The sequence below is a fragment of the Gymnoscopelus braueri genome, assembly GCF_963280865.1.
Source record: "Gymnoscopelus braueri genome assembly, chromosome: 5".
In the NCBI taxonomy this organism is placed as follows: domain Eukaryota; kingdom Metazoa; phylum Chordata; class Actinopteri; order Myctophiformes; family Myctophidae; genus Gymnoscopelus; species Gymnoscopelus braueri.
This window is the reverse complement of record NC_137606.1, coordinates 34739346-34760628: the sequence shown is the minus strand read 5'-3', so window position 1 is coordinate 34760628 and position 21283 is coordinate 34739346. Positions and strand designations below refer to the sequence as shown.

Below are 21283 nucleotides of genomic sequence, written 5' to 3'. Positions count from 1 at the left end.
GTCAAGACTGTCTCATTTCATTAATTCCCTGCAGGCATGAAAATATTATAATAAATGATCGGTAATTTTGAACAGATCTGTCATTCAATGTTCTGTGGATTTTGCAGTGTAATTGTTAAGTGTGTGTCAATTATGTATCACCACCAGTCAATCAAAGGTTGTGATTTGAAATGTAAGTCTAAGTGTTTGCAAAGGGTTTGCAAAGTGTTGCTTCCCCACAATCGCTTTGCGAGTCCTTTGCAAGAGGCCGGAAGCTCTGTAACCGCAATCATTGACATTGCTGCTACACAAGCATCCATCCATCTGTTCCTGTCCTCATTTGGCTTAGAAACTCGCCCCTTCATAATAAAAATCACTATTGCTGCACGATTGTTAGTGCAAAAAAGTCAGCGATTCTCAGGGGAGGAGCATTGATCTAAAAGCCCTCTTGCCAGCAGAGCTCTACTTGTGTCTGGACCGTGAAGATTTTATCCTTGAATAAGCATGGCTTCACAATCAAAGAGCATTATCACTGGCTTGGAAATGTGTTAAAGGTGCCAAGTAGAAGTTCTTCTTGTAGTCAGCAGAAAACTTCTCACAACAGGGTTGCTAGTGTGATGCAGAAGGGCCAAGGCAAGGGGGCTGCTGGGCCTGTCCAACTGGAGGGAAGGGGAGAATATTCATAAGGGCCTTGTACCCACGTGTGAACCTGTCCCGTTTACCTGCAGAAAGAACAGCCGAGTCCAACGCTGCGTGAAAACATCAGCACAGTGCTCTGAAAAGAAATTCAGTCTACGAGAGGTATCCACGGCACGGAAAACAGACGAGAACATGTAGATGAGACTGCGCTAGAGCGTTGATAGTTTCTTGCATGCCAGCGTGACTGCCCTTACTGTGATGGTGAAATGAAGCATGAGGCATAATTCATCAGGCTGTTGCCTCCTGATGCAAGCGAGGCCCAGGAAGTTCCCCATCAATAAAACATGAGACAGTCGCTAAAGAGTAAGACGCAGCGTTACATGGACAAGTGCCCCCCCCTCTTACGCACGCCTGCAACTCTGCAAACTGTTTGTCCCGCAATTGCTTCCCAGTTCAAACTTGACCGAGATGTGAATTATTCATGTTATGTACTTTAGGCAGATCTGCCACTAAACAAAACAGCCATTATCTGGCAGGCTGCACTTGGAAAGAAGCTGATTCCACAAGGAGAGAAAGAGGCTGCGGGCAAGTTGCTCTCACTGATAAAATTGATGGGAGAGGGTCAGCGGAGTCAGCGTCTTAGATCTTCCTCCTGCAGCCGACATTATTAATTTCTGCCCGGGAATGGTGGGTAACTTGATAATAACCCCAGCGTAACCTGATAATAAAACGCCAGGGCCCTTAAAAGACAGGGACACATGCACGCACAAAGAGTCCTTGTGCAAACTTGTTTATATTCCCTGAGCTGTAATTTGTAAGGCCTTATGAGAGCAGGGGAGGAGAAACTCAATCCAGTCCCACTCTAGGTTACCCCATGGGTCGCTGGGGGTAATGGTCCCTAATGCTTTTATCTTGCAGACGCTGTGAGTAAACATCACTCTGTGTCTGTCTGAGATGCTGCCATTTAATTACGGGCACATTTTCCGTATCCTTCATCTTGACAGAGTGGAGCCTGCTTCAGAGCCGCTGGAGCCGGGCAGAAGCGGGGTGACGGGCTGGCGGCCTCAGACTGTTGGTCCACGCGCGGCTGGGAAGCTCATCTAAATGTTCAAATGACTTAATCCAATGAATGGGTATTAGAGGGCAAACTGAGGCGACTGATTGTGATTCTACATTTTCACCTCTAAGAGTATGTGTGCAAAATATCCAATGATCTTATCGACACCAACTGGGTATACAGGAGTCCTCTTTGTGCGTGTGTGCGTGCGTGCGTTTCATGGTGGTGATGGGTGAGCACATGGCCATCATGACTAATTTAGGACTATTCTCTGACAGGCTGGTGTTTCCACAGGCCCCACGCCAGGTTGGCCGACCGCGGTGGGCTGCAGCAGGATGTAAAATGTCAATCTGCACAGTCTGCTTACGCTCAGGTGCACAAACACGACAGAAGCAACCCAAAGGCGCCCTACAATCGGGTCACAACACCACACACATATACACACACGTACAATAGACAAACTCAAGCAAAATCACACACTTGTGTTTACATCAAACAGTTAGCACATACAAAAGGGAAATGCAAGATAAATTCAACGCCGGTGATGACAATCAGGATCCATGAAATGCACAAAATAAAATAAATAGTGTCTTATTGTGTCAATATATCTTTTTAATATGAGCCTTCTTTTAATTATGATAAAACTGGCACCTTTTTGTTGTAGTTTCACATACTCGTATCACCGCAACGTGCTGTTAAATACAATCATATAGTATGTACGTTTTAACACAATTCTAATTAATTAAGCAGAAGCAGAGAAAACAATTGTCTCAGTAGCAGGCATGCAAACAGCCCTGAGGTGAAAAAGGTGACAACATGTTTTTTTTTTTCGGGTCAGGTGTCACACAATTGCCCTATTTGGATTCAAAACGGCTATCGTAGCTGAAAAACTACAAGTTTGCATGTCTGCAGTAGTACAAAAACATATCAAATAGAATATTAATGGAATTTTATATTTGCAATATATAGTATGTACAGCATTAAGGCCCATTTACACTCAACAACATTAATACATACTGTATATGGATACTTCTGTCCGCATTTAATTTTGTCCATCTTTGTGCACGTTTTCTGAAAGCTTACGATTACAAAGATTACATATACACAAGGTGCAACAGTGCAAAGTATGTGCTGTATGTACCCGTACGTACATACATGTTCAGAACAGGAATATAAAAGGGCCTTTAGTCTAAACTACAATGAGGTATAAAAGGGCCTTTAGTCTAAACTACAATGAGGTATAAAAGGGCCTTTAGTCTAAACTACAATGAGGTATAAAAGGGCCTTTAGTCTAGACTACAATGAGGTATAAAAGGGCCTTTATTCTAGACTACAATGAGGTATAAAAGGCTACAATGAGGTATAAAAGGGCCTTTAGTCTTAACTACAATGAGGTATAAAAGGGCCTTCAGTCTTAACTACAATGAGGTATAAAAGGGCCTTTAGTCTAAACTACAATGAGGTATGATACAGAACAAGCAACTTAAACAAGGTCAGACTGATCGGACAATTTCACAATCAGATTTAAACTTTGCCAATAAAGCGTTGTAAGACAGGATCCCACAAGACCATTTTCTAGATGGCCTAATCCTACCACTAACACTAAGACATTGCAAGTGCTTGGGGGCACGGCACTCCGATTGATTTTCAGTGCAATTAGCTTGCCAATCATTTTGTGACCCATCAGTGCAAGGTTCAAGTTGTTGCAGCAGAACACAGTTGCCCAGGCAACACAGCTGGCAATGAGCAGCATTTATCATTCTGGTGCACGACGCACAACAAACTGTAAATAATTCATTGTCATTTATGGGCACAGTAGGTGCAATGCTCGTCTCCTGGCAGAGTGGGCCAGATCTCTTCGTCTACCGCGACAGGGTGGTAAGACTAACAGCGAGAGCCACTGGCCTGTAAACCACTCTCGCACTTCTTCTTCCGCCCCGCCATCTCTCCATCGTTCACTCCTGTGCATCTGGCTTCTCTTTATCTCGTTCCCTCTGTCCCTGGTGTCAGGGAGCTGTGTGGCGACACGTCGCGGCTCCACTAGTGCCTGCTGAATTATGGAGGGGGTTCTGAGGCAAGTGGCATTAAAGAAACATGCGGCCAGGCACCTCAGTTCGCTGGTGGCGAGGGGAAACGTGTTGTGGCGCCGTAAATTATTTAGCCTCCAAATATCACAGCGACCATCACGCCAACGTGTGGAGGAGAGTGGAGCCCGGAGCCACCTGGCACCTCCAGCCTGCCGCTCCTCCCCACTGTACCTCTGCTCCACACTGGTGGTGTCAAAGTAACACCGCAAGCTGCTCACACGAGCTGACAGTGGCTGGAACGCCTGCTTGTTCTCATCTGTTCGAGCCGTCAAGTGGCAAGAAATTAATTTAGTCCATAGGACAATCTAACGCTCAGATTCCGTAAAACAATACGCTGAAGTGTCACTTCACAAACCTCATTCTGACTAGTTCTTCGCAGTGCTCAGAGAAAGGTCCAGGAATATACAACATTCGGTGGTTATGTCCAAAGACTAGGGCAACAGGGGTCACTTTTGATGTGTAAAAGAATGTCTTCTGGAAAGTCTGACACTGTAAGACTCCTCTACAAACCTCCAGCTTAGCGAGACATACCACAGCAGCAGTAACCTTGAAGTTTCCACTGTAAAAGCTCATATAAAACATCATCTTAGCTCTAACAATCAGGACGGACATGCTACACCGGGCAAAGAAACTAATATGTACAGAGACAGACGCACGCATACATACTGTACACCGACCAGAATAACAATACTTACAAAGACTTTCTATTGAGTACATACACTCCATAAGCTAATCCGTAACACCCAATATTAAACCTTAGCCTAACACTAATTTCCAACACTAAACCTAAGATCGCCCTCTGAAAAGTGAGGACCAGCCAAATGTCCTCACTTAGAACATTCGTCTTTCAAAATGTCAACATTGGGAGGACATTAATGAACCCTCATAAGTCTCCTTTATTCCAAGTCAGCAGGAAAACACGCACGCACACCCATCCACAAAAACACAGCGGTGCTTCTCCAACAGGGCACTCCTGATACCCAGCGAGATACCAAAGGACAGCATGTGTTGGTTTGTGCACTCACCCTGCAGTCCACTTTGACTTTGATATGACATACAACCCCCCCCCACCCCCCTCAACCCGAGCCCCAGGCGCCAGTGGCGGGTGCGTCTTCACACAGACAGCGAGGCGACATCACCCCTAATGGCCCTTATCTTAATCTCCTTTAAAAGCATCTTGTATTTCCCCCAGATCTTTTCACCTCTCTTACCACCCCACCATTCTTTTTTTTTTCATAATAACCCATCAGTCCCCTCCTGCGGTGTGTTTGGTCCCTTCCTCTCGTGGCTGGGACCAGACGGCGATGGCTGCTGTGGTTTTAATGGGCATTAACTGGGGGGCTGTTGAGGCTGAAGTGCTACAAAACCACAGCACCAGTGGGGGCTCTCTCAGGGAAAGTGTGTGTGTGCGTGTGTGTCAGTGCACATAATCATGTTTGTGGCCACACTTTGTTGGTCTGAAGATTTACAATGGAAACTTATTCAGCTATGTGCAAAAAGCCAAACGTGCAGCATGTTGGTGTTTATGTACTTGAAGGTACTGTGTACAGTAGTATACAGTGCAGACAGCAGACATGTCTGACAGAAGCGTGCATGTTTATATGCAGAAAGAGTGTGTGTGTGTGTGTGTGTGTGTGTGTGTGTGTGTGTGTGTGAGAGAGAGAAAAACTGTCTGAGGCCAGCAGACACAGCCTGGAGGAACAACACTCTGACCCTGTCGGCCTACTCTCTCTCTGGCAGCGTATATGGGAGCTGATAGGAATCACCCAGACACACTGAAGAGGGACGTCTGGAGATGACCCTTCCTGACATGCACACACGCATGCACACACACACAAACGCGCACACCAGAAATATCACAGGGCAGACGGGACTCAGTGGCTCCAACAAGGCCTCCATGGGCTCCAATTAATACCCTAGTCCCTCATATCCCTTCATCTCCTCATCTTTAAGAGCTGACTGCAGATTAAATATTAATGCATCGCCATAGAGAGACGGAGAGAGAGAGAGAGATAGACTCCTACATGGCCATCAATAATAAAAAAATAAAAACGCATCCCACTGCACACTGTTCGTTTGCCGGCGTCAGAGGCTGACAAAATGAAGGGCAAAAATGAGAAAAAGCGTTTGTCCCGAAGATTAGTGTTTCAGCTTCCCTTAAAGAAGTGCAACTGGATATCAGACAAAGGAAGCCTGCATGAAAAATCCAACAAACACAATGGAGAGGACTTAATAAAATGCTGAAAGGTGAAAAACAGAACGCTGAATGTTAAGAAAATCACACAAAATTACAATATTAGACTTGCTCTCAGTCATTTGGATGAAACATTTGACATTTAATGACCTGCTTTAAAAAAAGGCACTGATCCATGTTAGTAGGTTCTCATCATCGCCACTTTTTAAACTGGTTTAATGTCATTATAGCTCCGAACTCAAGAGAATGCCTCACGCCTCACGGCAAACACGGACACACAGTTAATGATATGTGAAAACCAGCTGGCCATCAAGACAGCTGATGTGACAACTGAGCTAGAGTGGAAATTAATTATTCATCGGCAAAAATGCATAACAAACAAAGGACGACAAAGTGTCTATCAGAGGGCCCTTAGAAGTGCCCTCATTAGCTGAAAGAGGATACAGTCAATCATGAGACAATGGCAACATCTTGGGATTCTCATGTAGGCCCATCATTTGGTAATGACCTGCTTTAACAATATGACATCACCCACAGCTCGTTATTAGTGATGGGGTGTGTTGGAATCCATCCTTTGGTCTTGCCCAGTAAGCAGAATGGACAAAAGCTGTCATAGATGTTAAATGATGTCTTCACACAATGGAACTTTTGGCCTTGTCATTAAAGTGTGGTCTCTTACACCTCCCTGTGGCACAAAATGGAAGTGAATGTTCTAAACGACAACACAATCCAGGACTGTGTCACGCGAAACTTGTCCACCAGCTTAAATGAAGTTTAACTGGTATGGGAAAATAAGGACATTGTTTTATAACTTAATGACACACAGAACAAGCTAATTTTCATGAATACTGTGTGCATAACTAAAGTGTGGCCAGACACACTCATCAGGATGAAACCATCAGTTGCAATGATATTGCATTGAATTTGTATGTATACAGAATAATATGCGTATGCATGGACCAGACTCTTGAGATCATAAACCCCCCTGAAGCAGAGCCTATTCAATACATATGAACCTACATTGAATGACATGCTGATATAGTGAAGACCTAAATGCTACTACAGGAGGAGGCTGGGGAGGTGGAGGGAGCTTGATCGTGGACGAGTTGTCGAAGTGGTAGCAGCGAGAGATGTTGAGCATGTAATAGTGAAAGTCACTCTGCTTAAACATACTGCGTGGTTTGAGCCATTAGGATCGTGGCCGTATGTGATTGGACCGAGTGTGGACCGGGCTTGACTTCTGTGCCTACCTGAACTAACGCAATGCTCCATACCTAAATCTACACAGTAAACGTAGAAATCATGAAACAAATACTGCAAAAAAGTGCATGTTTTGTATGTTTTAAAATACACATAAATGCACCAAAAATTCTACTAGCCCAACTAGACCTGGAACGTATACGTTGTTATAACTTTCAATACGTTGTTATACCTTTCAATACGTTGTTATACCTTTCAAGCCAGGAATGCCTCTCTGTCACATTAGCTGTGACTATATTATATAAAGCGACATCATTTTATTTTATTTGAGGCGTTAAGGATTTTGAAGGCGTTTAGAAGGCGTTTTTAGAATCGGCCTCAGGTCTAAATGGGAAAATGCATGTGCAATACATTTGTAAATATGTAATTCTAGGGTCCATAATTTTGTTAATTTTCTAAAATATAATTGTTTCAAACTATGTATATTAAGCTTATCAATTGCTCTTATTTTTTTTTAACCCATTAGACTAAAATGCCTACTTGCATACAAAATATCTTAAAATTGATTTGGAAGATTGCCACAAAACTCACAGACACTTCTCCCCGGAGGATGAGCCCTACTGATTTTGGTGACCAAATGACATTTCCTTTAGCAAACCCTTAAGGCGGTTATATGCGAATATACGCAAAATTCGGACTCGTTCCGAATAATTAAAAGACGCTTTTTTCGCTCCGCGAAACTGATGTGGAAGCTTGCATTGACTTTATAAGGTTTTAAAAAAAAACGTATTATTCGCATGAAAAAAATCGCCCCGGTGTGTAAGGACCTTTAGACCAAAATGTCCAATTGCAAACATGGCATTTCCTCCAGCGCCACCCTTCAGCCAATTTCAAGTTGGGCGTAAGGAGCAGCAGGCACTATAGGGGCTGTTACATTACTAGTACTAGTTTTAGTAATGAACCATGTCTATTCTTCTCAGGAGGTTAATTCGGTTACCGTACTCTTCTCAGGAGGTTAATTCGGTTACCTTGTATGAAGGAAGGAAGCAGAGCACACCCTTGGCCACAGACTGGCAGATGTGCAGCAGCAGGCCACCCACTTCGTCCTGGAAGGCGAAGGTCTCAGTATGCTGGAAGGTGGCACACAGCTTCTTGCCCTGGGGACCTTCACCCACAGTGCCCACCCACACCTGGGGAAGGGGGGGAATTGAAACTTGTGTGACGCAATTTGTAAGCTACGTTTTGGAAGCATGTTATAAAGTGGTTTTGTTTCGTTTTTTTGCTTTTCTGAGACAGGAAAATGTAAAGACAGAAGGGGAAAAGACAGGGTTATGTGGTATCCGGTCAGGTACCAGCACGCCCAGTTATCATCATTATTATGAGAAACAGTATGAAGAACCGCAAATTGCATAACAGTGTCTGCAACTTAGAATTCTAGCTACCTGCAGGAGGACTTAGAGGTATAGATGTACGGGTGGGTTTAAATAATGCATCATCAATCATTACAAATACTTTAAGAACATATGAACATTTGCTTTTGCATCTTAAAAGGGTACATGGCACGTCACTTTGTCTCTGTGCTATGTCTATGTCACTGGAAAATATCTGTGTAGCGTCAAGCTATTTCTGTGCCAACTCATTATGTTTGAGTTAAGATCTCTGCCCAGCCATGTTCTCCATCAAACCGCATATACGATTCCCTGACTTTTACACGATGAAAAGCACACACTTCGACGAGCTAGTAATGTTCTTTGTCTTTCTATCCATCTTCTATGTACAATGTGATATTGCAGAAATGCACAGCACACAGCTTTATTTTGTCACATGAACGCTTTATAACCAAATTCTACCAACATAGGTTGTGTAACGTTTGGTCTCTGTTAAAACCAAAGTGAGGGAGGGAAAACAAGTGTAGATTTTACAAAATAAGCAACATCAATATACCTCCATTTTATTTCATGACTTGGGCAAAAAACAACGAAGTTCAGCCATTTGAAGCTCCGCCTACTGACCTGGGACTTGCCGATGACATGGCTGGCCTCCAGCTGGATGGAGAATTTGACCCCTAATTCTGAGGCGAAGGAGCCCATGGGAGACAGCGTGCCTGAGGTTAGGACGATGGTACGTACTGATTTACCCAGGTCAGAGAAGGCCTGTGAGAGAGATGTACAGTATGTACACAAAAACAAAACAAGCACGCCTTTAAAATCCTACAGTACATTTGACCACAATGGAAAAGCATTTAGAACACAAAGCACTGTAGTGGCCAAGTGTGGTTTAGTGTACTTGCTCAGAGTGGTGAGCTACGCTACTGCACAGAAGAACACCTGATTCCTATATCAAGTAATTAATGAGACAACTCTACTTTTAGGACAATGATTTGAACATTCTGCGGTTTACTGTAGCATGACATCATATTTACAAATTAACAGTTACATCAGATATTTTTACAAATAAGTATAAATCAGACATGTGTCCACTATGACCATGTTTAAGTAGTGGCTGTGACGTCAGAAGTTACGTACGTAATTTATGTTAGCGAACAATTTATGGAGCCTGCATGTGACTATGTGCCTAATCTCTCAAGAACAGATCCATAGCTGCGCTTGGATCTGTCGGGAGCGGTGTTGACAAACCATGCACATTGACTACAAGTGGGCGTGCCTTCAGATCAGGAAGCAGGCCGTGCTTTACCCAATCAAATGTAGTGGGCGGGATTTACATGTGTGCGGCTCGCTTCCCACTGGAAACAAACCGAAACTCATTTAACAATAGCGTCCTCGGAGCCGACGACAAAACCACGGAAAGTTAGTAACATTTTAACTTGCCCTTTCATCATAGAAACAAGTGGGCTTATAACCAAAACGATCCATGTTCTTTGGGAGAAATGGTGTTAGTGTTCCGTGGAGAAATGTTGTTAGTGGGAATGAAAACATAGGCGCACCACCGGAAGTGGAGGGCTGAGGTCAGACCAAAACCCCGGTTTCTCGCGAGCATGGGTCCTCCGTACAGCTCAGCCCAGAGTCAAATGGAAAAGTGAAAAACAGCAGAGGGCTCTGTTTTTCCTTTTTGCCAGACCCAGGGGGTCAGGCCTACATGAGGCTTTGTCGGTCCCTCTCTTCATTTTTGTCAACGTTTTTGTCCATACATGGTGCTTACATGTCCCTCTTTTTGATTGGCCAAGCCTAGCGTGACGTAGCCATTCAGATTTCAACCACTAGGGGTCTGGCAGTACCAGGTCCCCTGGTTCCCTTTTTATTTGACAATGGGTTCCCAGATTGCTATGTGCCAGACATAAGCTCTCACCACGGCAGGGTTGAGGCACCAGAAGCTGAGGGTGTGGACCTGCGCCTTGACGCGGGTGTTCTGCTGCCGCCGCCTCTGGCGTGGCCGGGCGAAGAAGCCATGTTCATCGGGGACATCTGGCTGGACCTGCTGATTGGTCCACGTATAGCTCTGCTGTAGGGCCACACGGTAGTCCTCAGCATACCTAAACACACACAAAGACACACAGTTTGAATCCATCCATATTACAGAGGTCCAATATATGATGTCACACACACACATTTGAATTCACCTAATAGGATTCAGCATCAGACAGAAAGAGGTAACAATATTTGAGGTGGCACCTTCAACAAAGTATTCTGCTGTTGGGACTTCAATACATTATCTTTTAACTGCACAAGTTTAACACACAGTACATTCAAGGAAAACTAGGCGGCCTTAAACTCTGACCTGCAGTTCTCCCTGTAGAGGTAGTCCAACACCATGAAGAGACTTTTGAGGACAGTGGAAGTGTTTGAACTGATGGTTGGAACCTGCATCATCTCCTCTCTACCATTAATCACCTTACGTTCCTCTTTCTCCAACACTGCTGCTAAATGTTTCTATGAGAGAGGGAGAGCGAGAGCGAGAGAGAAAGAGAGAGTGCTTTGTTCAGCACAAGCTACTGCATAATGTTGTACGAGTTTTACAGAGGACAGATGCTATAACTAATGTATTGAGGAAAAGCTTTTTGTCAGGATGTGGCAACAAGGAAATTAGTCAAGTGAGTCCTTTTACCTGCAGCATGGCAAATGTAGCAGCGGTGATGCCCATGCCATGGAATATACCCAGGACATCCTTGCCGGTCCACACTTTACAGGATGTCTCATAGCCCCGTTCCAGAAGCAGGCCTTGGCTCTCCTGGATCCAGCTATGGACAATACCCCCAAAAATGATATTTAGACTTTTGGAACTAATTTGATATTATATTTAAAAACAAATCTTAATATTGGTATACATAAAGATATTTATGGCTTAATTCATGTCCAGAGTTTGTTTAGTATGTAAACGTATAATAACGTCAGGTCCCTGACTTGAGGAGGCTGCAGCAGAACGCCTTGAGGGGTTGGTGGTTAGCGGGTCGGATGTGTTGGTGGTCCATACTATCCAACTCATCCATGGCCGACTTCAGGCTGTTCTGGTCCAGGGTGTAGCTGGCACTCTCCCTGGCACAGTCCTCTATGTTGTGGGCTTCATCCAGAACCAGGATCTGGTCTTTGAGGTTGATATCCAGCTGAGGAACAGACAAAGGAAAAGTATTGCTATATTTCTAACCAGGCTGTGCAATATTATAATACTTTATCTCATCAATACACGTCCAAAGTTGTTCACGATGCTCACACTTGGTATAACCCTATTCATTATATTAAAATTCTTACTTTTATATTTACTTTTAATATTTTACCCTATATTTTATACTTTTCACTGGGTCAAAAAGTCAAATTCCTTGTATGTGAATGTTAATTAACATTCTGAAAAGTTCCACTTGATCTCCTTAAGATTCATTTATACTTTGCCAGTGGTTGTTTTTTTCTTGACAAAAATGATGGCTTTTCATCCTTCATTTGTTGAGACGAAGATCTTAACCCCTTAGGAAACGCTCATTCAATATTTTGCCCTCAAGGACAGCAACACGCAGGCTAAGCAATAAGCATGTCTCTCAATGACCAACTCAGATTACTGCAATGTAAGCCAAGACGCCTCGTCGTAGAGGCTTACAATTATATGTGACCTACAATTATTAGTAAAACGTTTATGCTGGCGTCAATGTATAAGCAAAGTTACAAAAACATAATACTAGTCCTGGCTCAAGTAAAACTGAAAGAAAAATGTGTTTAGGGGTAGGTGTCAGGGAAGCACTAATCGATTTATCAATCAACAGAACATCAGCTGGGTAACAAAAACATGTTATGTAGAGACGTCTGATGAAGGCATATTTTATTTTATTTGTTCAGTATCGGCTATATTAAGCCCAATCATTTTATGATAATCTATATCACCGTTTCCCAAACAGTGGGTTGGGACCCATGTTTTGGTCGGAACAATTTTTATGGGTAAACAAATATCGCCCTTTTTTTGTTTCCTAAAATAAAGAAATTATTTCCAAAAAAGTTCAAAGAAATAACAAATTTTCATCAATTAAAAACAATTCCAACATTTTTCAAAAGTAGTTCATAAATAAAATTTAAAAAAATCTAATAATTGCCATAAATAAAAAACTTTTAAGAAGTAGTTAAAATAACAGATCTACATGCTTGTAGATCAGCTATTTTCACTAGTTTGGGTAATTGAGTCATGGGCAAACCTCAAATTTCTCTTTTGGGTCTTGAGCTAAAAGTTTGGGAACCACTGATCTATATGACAGATGGAGTGCAATGGGGTAAAATATATAAACACACAACTTACTGTGTAGCTGTGGCTGAAATGCAGACCTGAACCTCATTTTCCTATCTTTCGACAAACCTCAAAACAAATGAATCAAATAATTCTTGGTAGAGTACATTACCCACTTGGCCACTTCCTGCTTTGCTCAAAAGTGACCAAGGGGTGGGGGTGGGGGGTAAGCCATTTGACATTTCAACTCCGAGAGTAGTGGCATCATCTTAACCCATTAAAACCCATTATTTTGTACTTTGGCTATTGAAAAATTAGCAGATATACAAGCTCATAGCGTGGCACTGAGTGCCGCGCTACAAGCTTGTAGATAAAAAAAATTGACAGATCGTGGGCATATCTTTGAATATATGTATTTTTAAAGCAAATGTTTTTAACTCAAATTGTTGCTTCTGGGGATTCTACAAAATGTCTTCTAAATCATAACGGTAAAAAAAAAACGTATGTTGCTATATATATCAGTGTATGTTGCTATATATATCAGTGGTTCTCAAACTTTTTCATGTCAAGGACCCCCAAATTGATATGTATTTAGCCACAGACCCCCATTTCAAAATATTTTGTTCCAGGGACCCCCAGAAGCAAAGATTTGAGTTAACAGTGTGTGTGTGTGTGTGTGTGTGTGTGTGTGTGTGTGTGTGTGTACACACACATTTTTTTTTATATTATTATTTTTTCAAATAAATCAACTACTCGCTGCAGCACTACTCTTTGATAACATGGGTGTCATACTTCTATGAGTGAGTGACAAATTAAACCTCTGAATGAGCGTCCAGCGGATCTCCTTTCACTCACACTCTCCCTGATGAGGGGGTCTAGCAGGTAGTTGTAGGGGCAGAAGACGATCCAGGCACCCTGCATGAGCTCGCGGGCTGCATAGTACGAGCAGGCACGCAGGTTCTCACCAAGACGCACCAGGTCTTCAATGTCCCAGGCCTGGTGGAGCCCGTGGCCCCACTGCAAGGAGTTCTGGTCACGCATCTTGTGGACGCCGTGGTAGTAACGACATATCTTGCCCTGGTGGTGGTGGGGGTCAGAGAATAAGACTTATTAGGGTAATCATGATAGACCTTGAAGTCAACTCATTTTCTCCAAACGTTCCTTAATATCACAAATGAACAATGTGCCTGCTTCATGTGTGCATTTTCCAGGTACTGTATCTCAGCTGTGTTTTGTTGCTTTACTCCATGCTAGCTTCCAGGTGGACCTGGCGTGACATTATATTCCAGTCAGACAGGCCGCTCTAGTGGAGCAGAGGTTAAGTTCCTGCCCATCACGGCGGAGACACAGGGTTTGAATCTTTTGCGATGCCTCGGGCTTCGCCGGAGGGTCCAATGAACACAACTGCCATGTTCAGAGGATGGGAAGCCGGGCAGGGAGGGTGATCTCTGTTCATGCACTAGCGACTCCTATAGGTTAGTAAGACCACCTGTTCAGCAGGGAGAGGGTGTCCCTCCGCATGTGCTACACTCTCCCAGCTGGCGACTTCATGTGTATCACACATGCTTATCTACTAACTACACCCTCCCACATGACAAACTGTAGGAGTTAGCAGTGACAGGCTAAATATTTTTGTATTGTTATGAAAACTAAATTGAGAGAAAAGGGTAAATAAGTATAATTTAATCCAGTTAGTTCTTCATGCAACCATAGGGTTTGCATGTTGTGATACCTATGTGGTGAAAGCACTGGATGTGTGAAGGAGAATCATCTCATGTACTAAGCCTCAATTAGCCTGTCAGTACAGGTGCCTGCAGTAGTCGCCACTCTGTCCCGCCCTACATCCCTTATGAATACTATGGCTCCAGGTAATGCACAGCTAGTCACACACACACACACACACACACACACACAAAAAGCACTGTACTCTGTAACCTCTGCGTGCAATCACCTCTTCTCAGTCTGCGACGATGGTGTCAAAGGGCGTGTCTTAACGGTGTCTCGTCTCTCGCAGTGATGCGTTGAGATAACTACGCTCAGACACTTCACTGACACCGAACCCGTCAGTTCAAGTGAAAGGGGACCGTGAAGGATTAACTGCCATGCAGCCACTTCTATGAGCACAGAGACAGCTTAGCCCCGTGGTCAAACTGAGGGCTTTGACTTGAGAATGAGTGAAAACATTATTAGTCAAAGCCTGTGTGTCTCTACGTGTGTGAGCCTTTGTGTGTCTGTACAGTGTAGAAACCCGATGCGTGCCGCCAGGAGACGGGCCCTTAAGTGACGAAGGCGCAGAACATCGGTGACGCCCGAGTCTCTGGCGCGGGGTTATGACTGGGACAGCCCTTTCATACTGGACAACCTGATTTGGGACGTGGCAAATCTGGCAATAGGAGGTAGACACCTCCACTGACATAGTTATTGTCCTCGGGACACTCTGCGTCTCACCTTTTGGACAGCCGGGTGGTTACGCAGCCACTCAAGAGTCTTATGTTTCTAAATAAAGCTTGTTCTATGACTCTTGACATTTTGTTGCGTCAAAAAGAGCCAGTTGGTCCGACTGGGGATACAGTGGCGGCATAATTGGTGCTCTGAGGCTACAGTTTGGAAGCTTTTTGTCTGCCCACAGTCGTTAACTGTGGGTTTGTATTACAGGGTCTTTCTAAAACTCAGAGCCTTCAGACTCTTTACATTATGAGATAGGGCTGAGGTTTATAGGATTAGCACAGTTATATACCCTGCGGTTCCCCAGGGCTTTGTGTTTGTGTGTGGATGTATGTTGTGAGGGGTGGGGCTGACCAATTTGGCATGTAACTAACCTGCAGATTCCTTTCTATTCAAATGAATTTGCAGTGTTAAGACTGGGAAAACGGCAGATGAATAGTGCCCAGTGGACAACACAGATTATCTTCTTTCCACAGAGAACATGTGCATCATCAAGAGGCGTTGGTTTTCACAGCTGGATTGGGGTCACGCCCAGGTCAAAGCACTCCAATTCAGGCCCAGGATAGCCCGCTTTAAGTTAAAAGGTGATGACCTCTGCATGGTACAATATGCCCCATCTGAAATCACGTGGTTGCACAAAGCTGCTAATATCTTATTGACATAGAGGTCGTTTGTGAATGAAGGAAGGTTGAAATAATCTGAGATGAGGCTTAATATTGTGCATGGCTAGCAACGGGAGCTGATCAGATGTGCATCGAACACATGATCATAATGTCCTGTGATCAATTCCAGCCAAAGACCTGTATTGCATGTGTTCACCCACTCTCTGCCCTCACTTTCCTTCCTCTCTGCTGTCCTACTGTATCTAAATGAGGCGTGTGTGTACAGTGTGTGTGTGTGTGTGTACAGTGCACGTGGGTCCATACTCACATCCTTGCCATCCAGCAGCTCCTTACAGCGTTCATTGCGATTGGCGTGGGGTCGCACATCTTGGTTGACACAGCTCTGGTTTCTGCTGGACAGGATGGTCATGGGAACGCCGGAATAAAGCGTCCGCTTCAGCTCGTGGGTGATCTGAGTGATCTGTTTATGAGTGCGTGTGCCAAAGAATATCTTGGGGATGTTCTTCTTGCCGTCTTTGTCCTTGGAGGATTTGCCCTCTGTGGCCTTTGTGCTCGCTTTGGCCATAGAACACGGACACAGGGAACATGGCACAGGCGTCTGGATGGATAGAGAAGGTTAGAAAGGCAACTTATGGCTAATTGATACTCAACAAAAATACATACGCTTCGTCAATCACCACGCTTGTGCGACAAGTTTATAGTAGCATTTAGAAATGGGTGCCAACTTCTCACATGAACTGATGTGAATAACTGACAAGTAGGATTTCAGCCATCGGTGGATATTCTGGCTAATATTAAAAGCAATATTGTTTAGAGCCCAGCCAAATAGTCTCAACTCATTTTGTGTACTGTGGTACAAAAAAAGATCAAGTCATCACTATTATCCCCACCTGAATGGACCATCTGACAGACTGTCTTGTATACTGTATTGAAAAACATACGGAGGAGCATAAAGAATTTGTATCCATACATAGGCAGTCCTGTCAGTCTGTGTCAGATGACCTTTTCTGGGCCCGAAAGATGATAGGCCGCCATTGTCGGGGCTGAGAAAATCTAGCTGCTTTATAATTGGCTGTCCAGTGACATGTGGTGGATTCTTTCTCTCCGGCTCACAGGTGAAGTGTAGCCGACAACGCTTATGAAACCGATCCTGCTCAGGTGATGAGCTCTTTTAAGTGGCCTACTTTCCGACTCTCTCAAAGGCTCTAATCATGCATCATCCAAACACCGATTTCTCAGTTCCAGCATTTTGACACTGTCCACTGTCCAGTAAAAATATCTTACGGTCTAAATAAAATGAGGTTACAGAGAATTGTCATTTTCAGTAATTGCTGACAGAAAACCAGACAACATGATTACCACATGAAGCCTAGCGTCCATGTTCTGGGCATGTCATGGGATGTCAACTCGGATGTCAATAGACGAAGCAAAAATATGCAAACAATCGTTGAAAATAGCAGATCTACAAGCTCACAATGTGTTGCAACGCAATATGCCGTTAACTTGTATCTCGCCTATTTGACGTAAAACGAAGTATACAGGGTTTAAGTGGTTAATTCCAGTGTTTGCTATTAGAGATAGAATGCCATGGTAAAAAGGCAATGACCAAAACCTATATCTTTCAACTCTACACCAAGGTTATGAAGTGTATTCTTATTACTAAGAGTGCCCATCTTAAAAAGGGAACATCAATGATTTGCAATTACAACAGCGTAGGGATAGTTCCTTTTGTATAAGCCTTTGCTACCACCTCACTGTGTGTTACATCCATCCAGCCCCTAATCTGAAAGATGACCATGATCAATTGTCAGTACCAAAGATGATTTTCAGGGTTCCATTCAGGTAGCAGTAGAATGGAACAGATGCTGTTTTGAGTGGAAGAGCTCTATCTACGAGCCTCCAGGGTCAACCTCCCATTCACTGTGAAGCAAAAGGTTTCTGGGTGTGCATGTTATTGACATCAAAAGGTTTGAGTATATGAATTATAATGTGGCTTGTAATGCTTTGATGAGAGATCCTCAAGTTTGAAAATAAAACTAAACTAGAAAATAGGCTCACTAGAGCACAGACACCCACCAAGGAGGCACCTTGTCCATAAAGTGTTGCAGTGCCAAGCACGCTGCCACGTTCGCCTTTTAGGAAAAGGTTAAATTCCATATTCTTACAATATAAGAAGCGATCATCATTCATGGTTTAAAATACTATTGTGTGTATATTAGAGTATTACACTCATGAATGTGAAAAGTATAGGCTCGCATACAGTAGTTATCATTCAAAATGATAATGTGATGTAAAAATACGTTTTTCATAACGGCTGATGACAAATAACTATTGTGTAAAATAGTGCTTAGTGGCACCATGCTGTAATCACTTAGGGGTTATTGCAACCCGTATCTTTTCAGCAATTTTTGTGGATAACATTGTAAATAATATTTTGTCTTGAAGCAATAAAGTCTGATAGGGAATTTCAATACTGCCCAAGACTAGCTGGTGGCTCCAAGCCAAGTCTGATGAGATCCCACAAGGATGCCTTTTGGAGACAAAAAACCTGGAGGAGGGTGTTGCCAGGGAGGTCGATCAACAATCAGTGTGAACAATTATTCAACTCTTCCTTTCCTGATGACACACCTTTCCTCTAAGTTTAGTGGCGTTATGTAAATCCGTTAATAAGTTAAACTTCCTTTTGGAGTAGGCCATGCCTACTTATAAATGTTCAGTTAATCCTTGGCCCACCTTTGCATAGATTTTGTGCAAATCAATTCATAACTTTTTGACATATCCTGCCAACAGAGGCAGACGGACAGACGGACAGATGGATGACATGGGGTGAAAACATTACCTACTTGGCAGAGGTGTATAAGGTGATTAAGATATAACTTGATGTTCTGGCACTTTGCTCTATGGGACAGGTAATGACATCAAATGAGGAAGCCAACTTTTAAATGGACCAAAGTCCTTGATTGACTTTTAGAAAGAAAAGGAAAGAAAATATAATTTGGCTAATTTCTTCTTCAATTCCTTTGATATATCAGGCAATTTGGACAAAATAGAAATTCCAAGCTTAGCAAAGCCATTCCTCCAAGTGAATTATACACTTCGCCACGTCCAACCGGTAAGGTTACATGTAAAAATGAATGCTATGTGATGCCGTGCATTACAACTTACGCTGGCGATCTGAAGCCAGCACTTCTGACGAGAGATGAGGGGGTCATGTTACCCGCCGACTCACCCTCTCCAGGCATGTTTGCCCATCAAATATTACAATGTGTGATGGAGTGGAGGCCAAAGAGAGCCCTTAGAGAGCTGTCCCTCAGAGTTAAGAGGGATAAGGAGCGCCGAGCCCATGTGAAAAATAAACAGAGGTGCCGCGGGGCCCCAACACCGGCTCAGGTTACCTTTCTCCTCTGGAACAGTTACGCTCCACAGCCCGGGCCCCGGGTCTGATCACCTTACCTGCTACTGCCACATTAAATAGAGCCATCCAAATATCCTGCCCCAAGATGGCCAATAATTACTTATTCATCGGCAGGTGGGGGGAGGAGGGGTAGGCGGGGGTGCGGGAAAAAGGGCCCGTTGATGAATAGAGGCCCTTGTCAAGAGGCAGCAGCAGGAAACAGCTGACACAAGGGTATCTTTTTACGCGCCTGCCTACCGAGATGCCAGTGCGACAAGGTTTCAAGCTTGGCCCCACAGCCGAGAGCAGACACCCCCTGGAAAGGAATGTAGATAACTGTCGAAAGGGGCAAATAGGGCACCATCTCTGCTAGCAGCAAGCACACACCGACTCATTCAGCACCGGACAATTCCACTGGTGTCGTTTCTTGGGTGACGCCACTGAAGAAAAAGCTCCACTTTCTCTGTCACACTATATGGGACCTGAGAGAATTGATGCATCTTATTAACACACAGCATTTTGCAACAGTACACCTTTCTTGTCAGGTTACCAGGTGTGTACCTGGCTAATAATCTATGTACGGACACTCACAATTCGACTGGCATTTTCAAATAGGGGGAATAGGTGGGATTGGGGCTAAGTTCAGTGGTGTCACTGAATACCTCAGAGTATTCACAGGTAATGATACCCAGGCCTCTCTGCTGCTGTTGCTATATCCCACTGCCAACACCTGAGAGATGGAAATCTCACACTCCGGGGGGCCAGTCAAAGGGCGTTGAGGGGCCGCGGGCTGTGGGCCGGCTCTGTGTCACTGGCGCCTCTCGCTGGACGCCAATTTGCTCCTCATTCCTCGGCCTTCGAAGGCTTGGAATGCATTCCAATAAGGGTGGGCTCCAATACCCAATACCTCGGGAGACATGGGACACCTAACCCCCTCCTTCTTCTCCTCCCTGCATGGGCACACCGTGTGGGTAGGGGCCCTCAGCGAATATCCGCCCTCCAACGCACCTGTTTATCCCTGGGGCGCACTAACCAGCGGGTGAACCCCATTCAATATTTATCCCCGTGGCTTTCACAGATCATCGGCCCAAGCGAGGCAAACCCTCTTAATTAAAACTGGAGCTTGCTTCAAAGGGCCCCATTCAGGCCGTCAGTCAGCGCTCGTGGGACAAAAGAGCCAGGGTCAGGTAGCTGCGGGGAAACCAGAGACGGCCGCGCTCTTTCGACTCTTCGCTTTCCCTCCTCCTCTTTTTCCACCTCCCGCCATCCGCCGGTCCAAATCCAAGCCACACACCTGTGGCAGTATTGGATGCGGCTGTGGGAGTTTACCCCGTTGTGTGGAGCGCTATACAAGAACAAGCGTTCACTCTGAGCTTGTGTAATGATTATAAGTAACCCTGGGTCGGATCTGTGGGACGAGGGGTGAATGCAGTAACATGGATTATTCATCCGACACTTTTGACCACCAATGTAATTAAGAGGTGTTTTCTTCCGTTTACCATTACCTTCAAAATAATGGAATTCCTAATGTGAGCCTTTACCAGTCTACCACACATAATTGAAAATAATTGTATTGTAGTAGTGTCTCAAAGAAATCTTATATACACAGTACATTTCCAGGCTTTGAGACAATCAAAAATATTGCACAATGCAGCTTTATCCCGTACTAGTAACAAAAAAATAATTTCAACTCAAAATATTGGGGGCTCTTATTTCAGGGGTACCTTGAGTTCTACAAGATCATTTTGCCCCAAATTACCCACCCAAACTTCAGGAACAGCATTTGGTCATGTTGTCATAAACCTGTCTTACGACCAAAGCCTGATTTACTTTGTTGTACGACCTACAAGGTCTGCTATTTTCTGTACAACATAGAAACAAAAATGTTATGTAATATATGATTACATAATAGCCTAAGACGGGATCTGGAATAGATATATATTATCTCCAATCAGCAATCAAATCACCAGCGCTCCCCATCGCTCCTTAGCCGTTCAAGCTTTGTGC

General features: G+C 44.0%; 1 protein-coding gene across 2 annotated transcripts in view; it reads right to left on the bottom strand.

The window, feature by feature from the left end:
• brip1 (BRCA1 interacting helicase 1) overlaps positions 1-21283 on the bottom strand; it is a 38655-nt gene that overhangs the window by 13470 nt on the left and 3902 nt on the right. For both annotated transcript variants that reach the window (XM_080428736.1, XM_080428735.1), the window contains exons 7-14: positions 16190-16480; positions 13670-13891; positions 11515-11714; positions 11219-11351; positions 10892-11043; positions 10463-10646; positions 9169-9309; positions 8185-8346 (exon numbers count right to left, since the gene is read on the bottom strand). In XM_080428736.1, coding sequence (XP_080284862.1) covers positions 8185-8346; positions 9169-9309; positions 10463-10646; positions 10892-11043; positions 11219-11351; positions 11515-11714; positions 13670-13891; positions 16190-16480 — 1485 coding nt within the window. The remainder of the gene's footprint in view (positions 1-8184; positions 8347-9168; positions 9310-10462; positions 10647-10891; positions 11044-11218; positions 11352-11514; positions 11715-13669; positions 13892-16189; positions 16481-21283) is intronic.